The 14,318-nt window shown below is 50.6% G+C and overlaps 1 protein-coding gene across 3 annotated transcripts; it reads right to left on the bottom strand.

Annotated features, from left to right (window-relative positions):
• On the bottom strand, positions 1 to 14,289 carry DDX24 (DEAD-box helicase 24). 3 transcript variants are annotated; one of them, XM_054567096.1, is made up of 9 exons: positions 14,193 to 14,289; positions 12,232 to 12,951; positions 8,669 to 9,199; positions 7,500 to 7,653; positions 6,483 to 6,998; positions 4,455 to 4,530; positions 3,325 to 3,513; positions 2,006 to 2,135; positions 1 to 513 (listed from the first exon to the last, which is right to left on the bottom strand). In XM_054567096.1, the coding sequence occupies exons 2-9, from the start codon at positions 12,944 to 12,946 to the stop codon at positions 242 to 244; spliced, it is 2,583 nt and encodes an 860-aa protein (XP_054423071.1). In that variant the 5' UTR covers positions 12,947 to 12,951; positions 14,193 to 14,289; the 3' UTR covers positions 1 to 241. The 3 variants fall into 3 exon arrangements, with proteins under 3 accessions (XP_054423071.1, XP_054423072.1, XP_054423073.1); XM_054567097.1 differs by lacking the exon at positions 14,193 to 14,289 and adding an exon at positions 13,905 to 14,185; XM_054567098.1 differs by lacking the exon at positions 14,193 to 14,289 and adding an exon at positions 13,819 to 13,910.
• Between the last annotated feature and the right edge of the window lie 29 nt (positions 14,290 to 14,318).

The following is a 14,318-nucleotide window of genomic DNA, read 5'->3' as shown; positions in this document are numbered from 1 at the left end:
TTGAACAAACAAGCCTATAAACACTGAAATACGGAAATACATAAGCTGCTACAAATAATTCGTACTCCAAAAACAACACAAATCCATACGAGGTCCCTCCCACTACGGGGATGGCATGGAAAGAGGGAGACTTTTGTAGTAGGGTTAACAGTGGAATGAAACGAAATAGGGACAATTTCCCATATAACTACAGGGCACAGACACAACGTGTGGCCACTAGCAGACTCTGACTCGGGGGCAGTTAACTTGCACTTGTGCTCGCCTGTGGTTCTTCTTGCTGCTCTTTCATTTTTGGCTTTGGCTTCTTCTTCTTCTGTTTAGTGAGGCAGCTCAAAGCGGACTCACCATTTCTTGGGGCAGGCCTGAGTGCAGGGGGCTTGCCAGACTGAGTTGGATACTTGGTTTTCACCTCATCTTTGAACAATGGTTGGGAGAGCAAATGGCGTAACTCCTTCTTCAGGACCTTCATTTGCTTTTGTCTCCGACGTTCTTCTTGTTGGTCAGCTTTTCCTCCTTAAACACAATATGAAAAAGATCATATTTACTAGAAGACTGTTTCCCTTGATGGATAATACTCGTGATGAAAAACGTTTTGGAACTCTTTTGGACAACCAGGGCTCAAAAGTTCTCAGCAGAATCCGGTGTTGACCAACTCCTAACATAATTTAGGAGGGATAGACACTCAGGGCCCTTGGTCCTTTACTTCTCACAAAACCCCTCTAAGGCAGGAATTATCTTCATCTTACAGTTCAGGAAACTCAGAGGTCGCTTGCCGAAGGTCACAGGGCTAGCTGTGAAACGGACTAGAACCCAAGTCTCCGGACTTGAGTATCAGTTTTCTTCCTATGATCCACCTACCTGCAGCCTGGGCTCTGACAACTCAACAGCTGCAAACCCCCCAGAAGACAGGAAATGCCGTCTCTGCCGCCTGGCTCTCTGGTACCTCCCCACAGCCCTGTGACTGCCCCTGCAAAGGCGGGCACAGCCAAAGGGCTCCACGCTGGCCTGTCCTCAGGGAGGCCAGAGCCTCGTGCATCTACAGGCCCAGCCCCGAGCCCAGGCTACCAGAGGACTAGGTCCCTGTCGTCACGCCCAGTGGTATGGTCTCCGGCTTCCATGCTGAGCAGAGAGTAGTCTGTCTGTTGATTCGGAATTTGAATCTGTTCATTTTGGCACCGAGATGCCAACATCCCAGCTGAGCTGCTCACTTGGGGGCTGGAAAGGGCACTGGATCTAACTGGTGGTGTCAGTTCCAAGTGTGGTTCTACCGCCTTAGACTTGGAGCTTTCCTAGAGCAGGGACCACACAGATTCACCCCTGAATCCTTGGCCTTGGGCCCCGGAAATGCCTAGCCATGGAGCCATTTCCCTACACAAGTCGCTTCTCTTCTGTGAGCCCCTGGTTCCCCTGTGGAAAAGGGTAACTATTCCTACTGTCTGTCATGAGAGTGTGGACATCAGGTGAGACGATACACAAAGTGGTTTGTTAGCTTGGAAACCAGGTGTAGTAGTAATGATGACAATAAATACCTTAAAATGTATCAAATACTTTCTACTTGCCAGTCGTTGTTACAAGCACTTTAAGACCATTAAAGTTAGGTCCTTTTTGCAATGACCGCAGGAGACAGGCACTTTATAACCTGCATTTTATAAATGGGGACAGCCTAGGCACCAGAGATCAAGAGACCTGGCCCGGTAACAGCAGTTAAGGGGACAGGCCAGCACTCAAACATGGGCAGTCTGGCCAGAGCCTGCTCCCAAGGTCGCTGTCTCTCCTCCACGTGTGCATGGCAGCTGAAGGCTCCAGACAAACAAGACAGAGGGAACAAAGACTGAGGGCTTTACATTCATCTGGACGAGGGCCTGTCACGGAGAAGGAAAAGGCATCTTGCCAATTTTGACAGGCTCCATGGTAGTGGGGCGGTTCCAACCAGACAAAGGCTGGAAGGAAAACACAAGTGCACAAGCGAATGCCCCCCTTCTCAAGCTCCACCCAGCTCACTCACCCTTATACATTTCTTCATCCAGCTCAATCTCAAGGGCAGCTGCCGCCTGTTCAATCCACGAGTTGTGCAGACAAGCCTGGAAGTTGTGGTACTCTGCTTTCTCAATCTGCCGAGCCAACTGGATTCGCTCCTGGGGAAAGGAACAGAAAGTGTTCATCTGACAAAGGGTTCAGGCCTCTGGGAACCAAAGTCCATTCAGGTTGTGTATTATTTTTTTAAAAACGCCCTTGAGATCAGCGGTCCCTGATGAAAAAGCAGAAGGCAATCATTGCATGTGCGCGTACACGGGAAATCACAAGAGCCGGCTTTCCCAGCAAACCTGAACAGCCTCCCGTGGAAGCCCACTTGGGCGCACTGCCGACCTACAGGTGTCCAAAGGAAACTCCTTCCCAGGCGCCACAGCCCCGAGTTAGGGCCCAGCCCTCAACCACAGGGACAACCAACTCTTTCACGCCGTCGTTCTCCACAAACATTTCAACCTTCCCTCTCATGGGTCAGGCAGCAGTCACAGGATACACCAAGAAAAGGAAGCGATCTTGCGATGTAAGGGAAAGGAGTCATGAAAAGCCAGAGTGGCTCCTTATCTCTTTACTAACGGGAACCCTCTGTACCCACCTTTCCATCTTCCTCTCCCCTAGGTCTCCCCAAAGTCCTTGAACTGTCCCATGCTTCTACTCCCTCGACTCCTGGAATTTCATCTCCTCTTCGCAATTCCACGTCTCTGCCTGCAGGCGGCCCGGAGGAAACCTCGTCTTCTACCAGTTCGACCATGTGCCTGCTTAGTCCCTCCGCACGCCACCTGTGCCTCAATGCTGGCGTGGGCTTGGCCTGCCTCTCACGCCAGTGGACCTCCGTGGAGAATGCGCCCGGCTTGCTATCTGATGCACTCTGGCCCACAGCAGGCAGCACCCACTCAGTGAGCGCCCGGTAAGTTAAAACGAAACACCAGAGGTAGGAACCATTGGCACCTGCTCCAAGACCATGACAGAACTTGCGTCTCTGCCTCGGCAAGACACACTGACCTCGCTTCCCTACAACCGTCCCATGGGACGGACAGGCAGCAGTGCCCGCTGCCCTTGTCCAGAGGAGGAGGGGGATGGTGGAGGCTCCGGGGGAAGATGGTTCGGGAAGACAATTCCCCTTTCGGCCACTTGCCATTCCTTCCTCACATCAGAACAGCGCCCCATTCCGTATTTTTATGAGCCTCCCTGTCCCACTCGTGGCAGACCCACCCCCAGTTTCTCAGGGTTGCACTTCCAAGGCGAGGGGGCAGCATGGCCCCTCCCCTCATCAGCGACGGGGCTTTTCACTCTCTTTACCTTGACTGTGTCCATGTACTTTGTCTGCACAGGGAAGAATGGGATGTCCTCATCTTTCTTGAGGGTTTTGTAAATCTTCTTGAAGTTGATCATGTCCTCAGGCCCAATCAGCATCAGGCTGAGACCTTCATTGGTGGCACGAGCCGTTCGGCCACTTCGGTGGACATAGATCTCCGAGGTGCGGGGGACCTGCCCAAGGAGAACTGGGAGGTGACCACGTGGCGATCGCCCCACACTGCTCCTCCCCTCGGGGCCAGCAGCGCCCCCGGCTGGCAGCCGCCCCCGCACCACGGGCCGACCCAGCCCTCTCCCGGCCCGAGTCAGACCGCCCCTGGTGCGGTGCCAGTGCACCGTGCAGGCCCTCAGGGCTCCTCAGGTGGAAAACGGCGGTCCCTCCTTATTTGGTCTCTAGTCTTCCCCACTCTCCCTGATGCAGCCCAAAGCTGCCAGTGTCATCTTCCTGAGTCAAAACTCTGACCTTTATAACCCCCTAAAAAATCCACTGGTTCTTCATTAATTCCGCATGACTGGCTGACTATAATCACAACCAACATTTACTGAGTGGCAACATTTGCAATGTGCCAGGCAATTCTAAGCACTCTGCATGTATTATCCCACTTATTCCTCACAGATGGGTGCTAAGCAATCCCTCCTAGGTTATCCAACCACATGGTGATGCCAGGACTCGAACTGAAGCAGTCTGGCTGCAAAGGCCATGCTAAGCCCGGGGCCCAGCGGCCTCTATGTGTTTTCCACAGGTAATGTGGCCCGGGCGCTGACAAGCCCTCCCTCCCCTGCTCCCACAGCGCACGCCGCTGCTCAACATCCGCCTTCTCCACGGAGCCCAGGTAACGCTCAGCGCCCTCCCCAGTGCAGGGCTGGAAAGGAGATCTATCTGCCCCCCTTCACTTCCCTCTCCCAGCACAACCCCCTCTTCTCTCTCAACTGACCGTCCACTTCCCATGTCCTTGCCCCTTCCTTTCCTGCCTCTACACGCCCATCTCTCCACCCGTAAATATCAAGCATCTTTGTTTCTCTCCCTTTCACCTTCCCCTCCCCTCTCTAAAAATAAAAAATAAAAACTCCCCATTTGCTGATGGGAGATGCCCACAAGTTCCCTGGTGCCTCACCTGGTAATGGATGACGTGCTGGACTTTAGGAATATCCAGGCCCCGAGCCGCCACATCTGTTGCCAGGAGAACACAACTGTGGTACAGACAGAAAGCTCATTAACGGTACCCAAGAGCTGCCACTAATCAAATTCTTGCCACCTGCTGAGTCCTCTAAACACTGTCATCCTTATAAACCTCTATGAAATAATACTATTTATCTCCCTTTTATAGATTTAGAAACTTAGGCTCAAAGAGATTACCTTCCCAAGGTACATACGTGGCTATAATCAACAAGCCGCCCTCTGCAAAACTGAAGACCACCTCCAGTGAATTAAGTGAAGCCACACATACTCCAGGTTGGCGACCTTACCTTCCATCACCCTCCCACTTACTCCCCTCCAGGCAGAGTTGTCCTTGCTCTTCCTCAAACATGCCAAACACGCCCTTGCCTTTAAGCCTTTGAACCTGCTTAAAGTTCATAGGCTTCCTATACCTTAGGTCTCAAAAGGTCTTCCTCAGATAGTCCATTTTCTGCTCAAATCCCCCTTATCAGAGAAGCCTCCCTGGCCACACACACAGGCTGCACAGCTCCCCCTACTTTACTATTTAGCTCTCAGTATCACCTGACAAACTATAAGCTTACTTTTCAATTTATTACTTCCCTCTGCTGGAGTGTGGACTCTATGGGACTTAGCATCATTCACTGCGCTAGTACCAGTCCCTGGAACAGTGCCCGTTGCAGAGCAAGCACTTGATAGTATGTGTGGGGTGACATTTCTTAATGTCTGTATAGTTCAAGAAAAGCTGAAAGCACCTGAGGTCTGTTTGAAAAACTTAAGATTCTGGACCCTTCAAGGTCCAAACTCCTTGTATCTGTGAAGCAGGAATGGAGAATACGATGCAAACTGAAGTCTGTAAAAACACTAAACAATTGCTCTAAGTCAAGGCCAGCACACTTTTTCTGCAAAGGGCTAGACAGTAAATTATTTTTGGCTTTGTGGATGCCAGTCTCTGTGGAAACTACCCGGCTCTGCTGATACAGCGCAGAGGCTGGCACAGACAATACACTGATGGGCCTTGCTCTGTTCCAATACAGCTTTAGCACAAAAACAGGCGGTGAGCCACATGTGGCCCCTGGGCCAGTTGGCCACGCCCTGATCCCATAAACCACTAACTTTACCCACCAACATTCAAAGGGAGGTAAACCAGACACTTGTTCTAAACTACTCACCCTGTCACCTGAAAAACCGTTGTGGGCAAATGCCAGTTCGGAGTCAGCCACAACTTCCCAGGCCCTCATCTGCCCAGGTGCACCCTGCTGCCTGAGCACCGGTCTGCCTCTGAAGCAGACGGGACAATGACAGTATGCGGGGCACAGCGTGAGCTCTGGGTCTCACAGGCTTGTCTGAGGCCCCGCTCTGCCGGGCTTAAGAAACCCCAGGCAAGCTGATTAGCTTACCCAGAGCTCACTTTTTTCACCTATGAGAATAATAATGATATTAAAGCTAACATTTAGCAAGTACATACTATGTGCCAGGCAATTTGAAATACTTTATATGCGTAAATTCACCTGATCTTCATAAAAGCCCTCTGAGGCGGCTTCTATCATTACACTAATTATGAGAAAACTGAAACAGAGAAGTAACTTGACCAGCTAAAAGTGGCACAGCCAGGATTTGATCTCAGGCAGTCTGGTTCCAGTCTGTGCTCTTTACCGCCAATCTGTTCTGCTGCTTCTCAAGAATGTCAGAAGTGAATGTTGCAATGTATCTAAAATGCCAGCATGGCATTTTAATCTATTGGTAAGTGTGCAATATGTTAGGTACTATTGTCATCATTGCTTGTTATTAAGAAAGTTCCCGTTGGGCATTACCTGCAACCCCCTGCACTAGATGAGGGCGAGCCTGCCTCACGCTGTGCAAGCAAAGTGTGCCTTCCACTGGCAAGGCCCCCGTGACAGAAGGGGGCTTCCCACCATCTCCCCATCGCCCTGGCAACCCTGACCCAACGGCTACAGGCTGGGCTCCAGGGACAGGCCCGACTTACTCTTCCAGACGGGCAAACTGCTCGAGGTTTCTGAGCCTCTGCTTCTGGTGCATGCAAGCATGCAGGGTCAGCGGCATGATGTCTAAGACTTTGAGGAGCCCGGAGAGGCGCTTGATGCAGGAAATACTGTTGGCGAACACCAGGGTGCGGCCTGGATACTGCATCAGGAAGTAGTACAGATATAAGTCTTTCTCATCATTCTCACAATGGATCTTGGTCTCTGTCAGTGTCTCCACTGTGGCTTCATTTCTTGTGAGGTCAATGACCTTGGGCTTGCCCCGCATGCCAATCTTCTGCATGAGAAGGTCAAGTTTGGCAGTTTTGTCAATTTTCTTGGTGTGCTTCTTATGAAGGATTCGAGCAGGAGCTTGATGTACCAGGGTCAGTGTAGCAGAAAAAACAAGTGTCTGCCGCTTTGGGTTGTACTGGGTGTCATTGAGCATCTCTAGCAGCTGTGAGAGCTCAGCAAAGTGGCCTTTCTCGACCATGCGGTCAGCCTCATCAATCACCAGGCACCTGTAGATCCAGACACCTGAGCTGGTTAATAGTGGCTAAGAGGGACCATCTAGAGCAGGAGCCCACAACCCCGAGGCCACAGACCTGAGCCAGCCCTGCTGGACCTGGGCGGCACAGCGGCCGGTGGGTGGGGGTGAGCACCCAGAGCTTTACTCACCGTCCCGGCTGAGCTCCACCTCCTGTCCTCCCCACCCCGCAACCACGGAACAACTGTCTTCTACAAAACTGGTCCCTGGTGCCAAAAAGGTTGGGGGCCACTGACCTAGAGCACTTTACTACCATCCCCACCCTACACATGCACGCACGCGCGCGCGCGACCACCATGTGAGGGCCTCAACTAATCTCCCTCGTGCACACTTAGTTTTCCAAAGGCCACGGTCTGGCCGTCCGGTACCACACCATGGCATTTTGTGACAGGGAGAAGGCACTGCACACACTACCACGTCGCCTCAGGCCCACTCCAGAACCGAGGGCCGGGGGAGGGCAGCCACTGCCTCTCACCTGAGCTGCCGGAGGTCGCTCAGATGAGGGTGCTTTTCCTTCACGAGCTCCCACAGGCGGCCTGGAGTGGCGATCACAATCTCGGGCTGGCGGTTCAGCATCCTCTGCTGCTTCTGCGTGGACATTCCACCCACCAAAATAGCAGTTTTAATTCCTACGGAAGACAAAACACAAGGGACACTGTCGCTCAGTCTCGCCGCTTTTCCTCCACAGCGGACCCGGGCACCCCCACCCAGGCGGTCACCGGCACAGCTCCCCTCTCCAGGGGGTGACTGTCGGTGCCACTCCTAGAGGACCTACTGGGTCTTTTCTGTGAGCTGGGCCTTGCCTACGCCCCCCACCTTGCTTCTTTCTACTCCCTCCTCCCCAGCTACAGCGGAAGGGGTGCATCCGAACCCAGGCATGCGTACATCTAAGGCCCTGGAGAAGCTGAGCTGCGTCCCGCCGCGACGCTGGGAGTCAAGCTGCTTGTAGCTGTGACACGCCTCCCCTAGGAAGCCCTGCCCATCCCCCTCAGTTAGAATTAACCCGAATCTCCTCTTCGGCCCAGCGTTCTTCTCTCCTCCCCTGTGGAGGACTGACTCCAGGTACCCAGCGTGAAAGACACACAGTCACGCAGGCAAGGCGCTTAGCAGAGTACCGGGCACACAGTAAGAGCTTGGTAAATAACTGCTGCTTTTATTATAAACTTCAAATTCCCACTGTGCTGTTCTTCCCTAAAGGAGTCCCATGAGAGAATTGAAGTTCTAATGCTTTAAAGCAGAGGTCAGCAAAGTTTCTCCTGAAGGGTCAACTGTCAGCATTTTTGGCTTTGTGGTCGAAATGGCTCAGTAACAACTACTCTCTACTCCACTCCGCCTTGGTAGTACAAAAGCCACCACATTTGTAAACGAATGGGTGTGGCTGCACGTTATTTACAAAAACAGGTAGTTCGCAAAACCCTGCCCTGAGCATATACTGTATCCAATAAATTAATTTCCTGTGCATCTACAATAGCATTAGCTATGTGTCATTCTTAGGAAAACTGAGAAAGTGTCACTCAATTCCTGCAGGGCTTAATCCTCTGACAGATGACAAAGGTTTCCCTAGGGGACAGAGGCCACAGCTCATTCACCTCTGCTACCTAGGATGCTCTCAGGAAATACTTATTACATAGAACTAAATCTCACCTGTAAACCTGGCCACAGCATCAATGTGCTGTTTGACCTGGACGGCCAGTTCTCGAGTGGGAGTCAGAACCAGTCCAAGTAGGGGACGCTTTGGATGTGTTTCACAGGTGACAGTTTTGCCACCCAACTCTTGTTCTAACTTTCCAGTCTGCTCTTCATCAAACTTCTGTTCATCCTCATCCAGTTTGGGGACAGGCTTCTCCCTGATCAGGGAAGAAGGTCCTTCACCAGCATCGTCGTCACAGAAGGGCAGCGCCTGCTCTGAGGTGGCAGTGCCAGCCTTGGCACTTGCCTTGCTGGGTGGTGCTCTAGCCTTCGCTCCAGCCTCGCTGGGCTGTGCTTCACCTTCAGTCCCAATCTCACCAGACGACGCTGCAGACTCAGTTCCAGCCTCGCCCAGTGGCCCTGCCTCAGCTCCAGTGTCGCCAGGCGCTGCTGCCGTGTTCCTTAGAGGGGGGGTAGGCTTCTTCACCTGCCACTGCAGCACGGAATTAAGCATTGGGATGGCAAAGGCGAGAGTTTTCCCGCTTCCTTAGAAGTAAAACAAGTCAACAAAAACAGTGTGAATCAACAGATGCACATACTTTTGTCCGGGGTTCTTTCTTTTTCATAGAATAAAGGACCCTTGAAATGACAGAGTGCCACCCTGACCAACCCAAAGCCCCTCCATCCTACATAAGTTTCCTTACAGCATTGCTCCTATAATTTAGGAGCCTGAAGAAAACCTGGCAAACTGGCCTTGAAACCTGAGGTCACCAATGATGAATGACAGACAAATGTCCAAGCAATGAAACCCCCAAGAGATGGGCAAGTTGTATACATGTGTGTTTTGTTGTTGTTGCTAAGGAACAACATGGTGTGGAGGGTTAAGGAATGGAAATCTATACAGTACTTTCCCAAGATCTTTCTTTGGTGTGGAACAAGGAATAAAAAAATAAAAATTCTGCCCTGGCTGGTATGGCTCAGTGGACATGCCCGGGTCGCAGGCCAGGCCCCCAGCCAGGGATGTGTGGGAGTGAGCCTATCGATGTAGCTCGCACACACTGACGTCTCTCTCCCTCTCTTCCCCTCCCTCAAAAAATAAATAAAATCTTTGAAAAATATTTCAAAAACAAACAAAATAAAACACCTCAAGCTGAGAATTTAAAGTCCCATAGTTTCAAAGTTATCGAGCCTAAGCAGAAGCAAATAAATGAGTTTTGGAAAAAGAAACCTTTATCATAGGCCTCAAAAAATTCTCACAAATAATTTTCAGAGGACAATGAGCATCTCTCAGTATTAAAAAACTCACGAAGAAATGAGGTCCTATAAGCAAGAACTAGAAGAAAAACAGAACAAAAACAGACCCATAAAACTTCAGATAAGAAAAACAGGACTTTTTATCAGACACAATGAAAGCTAGAAGAGAGTGTAACAATATTGGTACTTGAAGACCTGAAAAAATAACTAACAATCTGGCACTCGACACTCAGCAAGTCTCTTTCAAAACAAATGTAAAAATAAAGACTTTTTTAGGCATATAAAAGCTAAAATAATTTATCATCAGTAGACCTGAACTATAAAAAATATTAAAGGAAGTCTTTCATACAGAGGAAAATCTGGATCCAAAAAAAAAAAAGAAGAGCACCAGAAATGGTAACATGAATAAATATAAAAGATGTCATTTTCTTATTTAAACTTCTCTTGAAATTAGTTGACCAGTTGAAGCAAAAATAATGAAAATGTATTTTGGGATTTCTTACACATATAAAGGATAAAACAAAAAGCACAAACAAGAAACACGGAAATATCAGAGGTTGCTTGGGGATAAAAGAGGGGAGGCCAGGAAAGGAGGAATTACAAAGGGGGCCAGAGCATCTTGTGCGGACGACGGGCGTATTCATCACCTGCACAGGCAGCAGTCCACAGCCCCAATCTTTCTGCATCTTGGGCCTGCAGATCCACAACATTCCTCGCGGATGGCCTGGTAAGCGTTGTGGTACAAATCCAACATCAGGCTTTAGCCACCATGGCTCCCAATGGCCTCGCCCCTCTGCCTTCAGAAACCCACTTCCAGGCCTCTGCACGTACCAAAGCAGCACAGCCAAATGTCTAATGGCACAAAGACTCAGACTAGCACCCAGGCACTACCACTTCCAGTTATGCAGCTTTGGAGATGATGTCTACCCTCTGTGATACCAAGTTTCCATATCAGTAAGATGGGAATGCCAGTGGAATTTACTCCAGAGTGGTTGTACAAACTTAACACAGGGCATGATGCATTGTAAATGCTGAGTAAATGCTCTAAGCCATTATTGCCTCCATTCCCCTTAACTGGTGTTTGCTTGCTCTTCCATCTGCGTGACTCCTACATAAGGCCTCACGCCAACTTCCTGACCCCTGTTCCAGGAGGCACTAAGTGTTTAGATGGTCTAGTCCTATGCCACACGGTACAGTGGTCATTGACCACGTATGGCTATTGAGCACCAAAAATGTGGTTACTCTAAAATGACGTGTCCTGCTAGTTCAAAACACACACCAGATTTTGAAAACTTAGTATGAAAAGGAATGTAGGTTATTTTCTGGAGCATTTGAGATCTTAGTTCTGCATGTGCTCTTAAATAATAAACTCTTATAAAAATAAATAAATAAATAAAAAGAAATGTAATAGAGCTCAATAATTCTACGTAAATTACATATGGAAAATTTTTAAATATAATTGGTTAAATATATCATTAAAATTAATTTCACCTCTTCTTTTGTACCTTTTTAACAAGGCTCCTAGGAAATTTAAAATTATGTATGTGGCCCACATTTCTATATATATGTGTACGTATGTGTGTGTGTGTGTATGTGTACATATATATACACACACACAGCTGGTCTAGTTGGACTACAGTTCCAGGCAGTACAAGCTCCTCTCCAAGTCCCCAGTTCAGTCCTCCCAGGGAGTCCACCTGTCATTCGTCACAAAGTCTGAGGTAGCCTGGAAAACGAGGAAACGCATTTCTTCAATGCCTGGTCCTAACAGTCACCCTGTGCCCGGATCTGCCCACGTGGTTATTTAGCACAGACTCAAATCCTTCCAATGACAATAAACTCACCAACTCCCAAAGCGGTCCTTTTCATCTTTGGACAACTCAAGAATCAGACACTTCTTCCTTATACTAATGAAGGTCTACCTCTCCAGAGGACTGATCTTAGCCCTCCTTTAACCTGCGCCATTCAGAAAAGGCTCAAGAACAGGAAAAAACTACCATTTGCAGATCACTTACAATGACTGTGTAAATTTTAGTTTACTGTAGCATTTACATTTAACCCACAGAGCAACAGAAATGCGTATTGCTGTTATTTCCATTTTATAAGGGGGCCTGTACTGCTCAGAGAAATAAAGTGACCTGCCTCAGGTACCAATCAGAACTGGCAGGTTTCAACCCAGAGCTGGCTGACTTCTACACACCTCCACTGAACACTGTTTTTGTGGTTATGTTCCCAGCAGCCCCCGCCCCCCAGCATCCAGCCTGTGAGCAGCCACAGCTAAACCCAGAAGCAGTCTTGCCCTGGCCAGAGAAGGGTGCCTGTACCTGTCTCAGCAGCTCCGAGGATGTCTAGCTTGTCACGGATGGCAGGTGCCAAGGTCAGAGCTTGGATCGGTGTGGGTGCAGAGAAGCCTAGAAAGCTGAGCGCACGGAGAACTGGCTTGGGTACAAACAGATCCTTCCAAGCTGACACATCTGCCTTCTGGTCGCGCACTTCAGGCATCCATGTCTTTGCTTTTTTGGGCACCTTCGGGGTAGAACCCTGGGAAGGCTCTGGGGTTTTTTTCCCTTTCTTTTTCTTCTTTTTTGGAACCGTCAGGGCCAGGCTTCCTGACGCCAGCTCCCCTGCCTCCGGACCTGGGCATGCTGTGCCACCTCCCTGGGGCTCTGGCTCCACCTCTCTGACTTCAGCCTCTTTCTGGGCATTGGTTCCTTCAGTTTCTCCATCTTTCCTCTTCTTCAACTTCATTTTTTTCTTTGAGGAGCTACACTCTCCTTCTTCCTGTCCTTCTGAAGCAGCTTGGGCCTTTCTCTTCTTGGGCTTGTCCTTCGAGAAGAGACTGGAGGAAACCTTGGCAGGGGAGACCAGCCGGTAGTCGGTCAGTTCCTCAAAGCACACCAGGTCGTCCATCTGTCCATCGGCAAATACATTTGGGTCAATCTTCACCTGCTTCCATTTTCCCACAACTCTGATTCCCTTCGTCTGCAACCTGCCATAGCTTCGGGACTTTGGCCTCGAGTTCGCCTCCTTCAGCTTCATGGTTGCTGAAAAGGAGAAACATTCCATTAGGTTGCCAGCTGAGGAGCATGGGATTGTGAAGCAACAAATATTCCCTAAGCAGCCTAGGGACTATCAAGCCCTGCCAAGAAATGAGGACGCAAAGATGGCTCTACCACTGATGCTCCCACCTAGAGATCAAAGAAGGAAAGAAATACACCCTCAAAGCAGCCAGCTGGGCCTGGAAGGGGCGGTGGGGGCAGGGGGGATGGACCACCGAGAAGGTGGAACCTGTGAGACGGACAGGGTTGGACTCCAGATCCAATATTGCTTGTGTGCTTTGGAAAGCCCTGATGAGTGCCCCCAGAATCTCAGTGTTCTCCTCTTTTTAAAAGGAGAAATGGCCTCTCTCCTTTTAAATAATAATAACAAAGTCACAAAATGATGCAAAGCATTGAGGATAAATTCCACCACACTCAAGCCATTTTGAAGGCAGAATAAAAATCTGGGTGTTTCTTGCGGGGGGAGAGGCGCTGAGGGGAGACTACTTTACTAAACGTGAACGGAGCTTTCTTTCCTTCCCAAGTCTTGCCTCAAGAGGGCAAATAAATGCCTGTTCCACCATCCTGGACTTTGCCAAATGGCTTCTTAAAAACATCCAGGTTTTCATTACATGTTAAGTGCTTAAGAAAAATAGCGTCGTGCAGAGAAGGCAAAGGAGCGGCCCGGTTCAGAGCAGGCACCACTCGCCAGCTGAGCCTGCACGAGACCTGCTGAGGATCGCTGAGCCTCAGCTTCCCCGTCTCTAAAACGGCGGTGATGAGGCCATCGGTTTCACTGGGTCCTCGCGCGTCTACAAAACGTGACGCACGCCCAAGCCCGGTCGGGATGGCGCCTCGCGGAGATGAGCACACCTGCACGCAGGAAGACTCGCCCACGGAACCGGCTCGCCAGGAGCCCAAACGGCCCGAGTTCCACGAGAGACGTGGGCGATGCTTACACGTGGGGGCGCTGACAGCGGCCCTCAGAGCAAGCCGGGTCCCTCCTAGCGGCACCCGGCCCCTGACCGGCGCCCGCGCCTCGTCTTACGCACGGGCCGCCGCACGAAGCGGAGAAGAAGGGGCCGCGCGGGCCTTGACGTTTCAGAAGTGGCCCCCGCGCGGGGTCCGCAGACTGCTTGGCGGGGCCGCAGGCCGCACTCTCGGCATCCGAGAATCCCGTGGCCGGAGGAGCCCCGCGATGGGCGCCTGGGAGCCTGCCCGAGCTCCTCTCCAGCTCCCGCACGCACCGTGTGGAGACTCGGCCGCAGCTCCCTCCGTTGTCAGGGGGGAACCTTCTCTGAAGACGCCACGACTTTCTCCCAGCTGCAGCGCAGACCGCAGTTCCGGGGCGGAGCTTCCTCTGGCGCACGCGA

This window comes from Pteronotus mesoamericanus, unplaced genomic scaffold (genome assembly GCF_021234165.1).
Source record: "Pteronotus mesoamericanus isolate MK-2021 breed Mesoamerican mustached bat unplaced genomic scaffold, CSHL_Meso_final contig_182, whole genome shotgun sequence".
NCBI classification, from domain to species: domain Eukaryota; kingdom Metazoa; phylum Chordata; class Mammalia; order Chiroptera; family Mormoopidae; genus Pteronotus; species Pteronotus mesoamericanus.
This window is presented reverse-complemented; position numbering and strand designations above follow the sequence as displayed.

What these genes read in the sequence shown, in the direction of transcription:
- DDX24 (XM_054567096.1), bottom strand. Translation starts at nt 12,946, where the DNA reads ATGAAGCTGAAGGAGGCGAACTCGAGGCCAAAGTCCCGAAGCTATGGC. An exon ending in CAGTTTGCCCGTCTGGAAGA is followed by an intron (nt 4,531 to 6,482) that starts GTAAGTCGGGCC and finishes TCTGTACCACAG; the next exon opens with TTGTGTTCTCCTGGCAACAG. An exon ending in AGCACGTCATCCATTACCAG is followed by an intron (nt 3,514 to 4,454) that starts GTGAGGCACCAG and finishes CTCCTTGGGCAG; the next exon opens with GTCCCCCGCACCTCGGAGAT.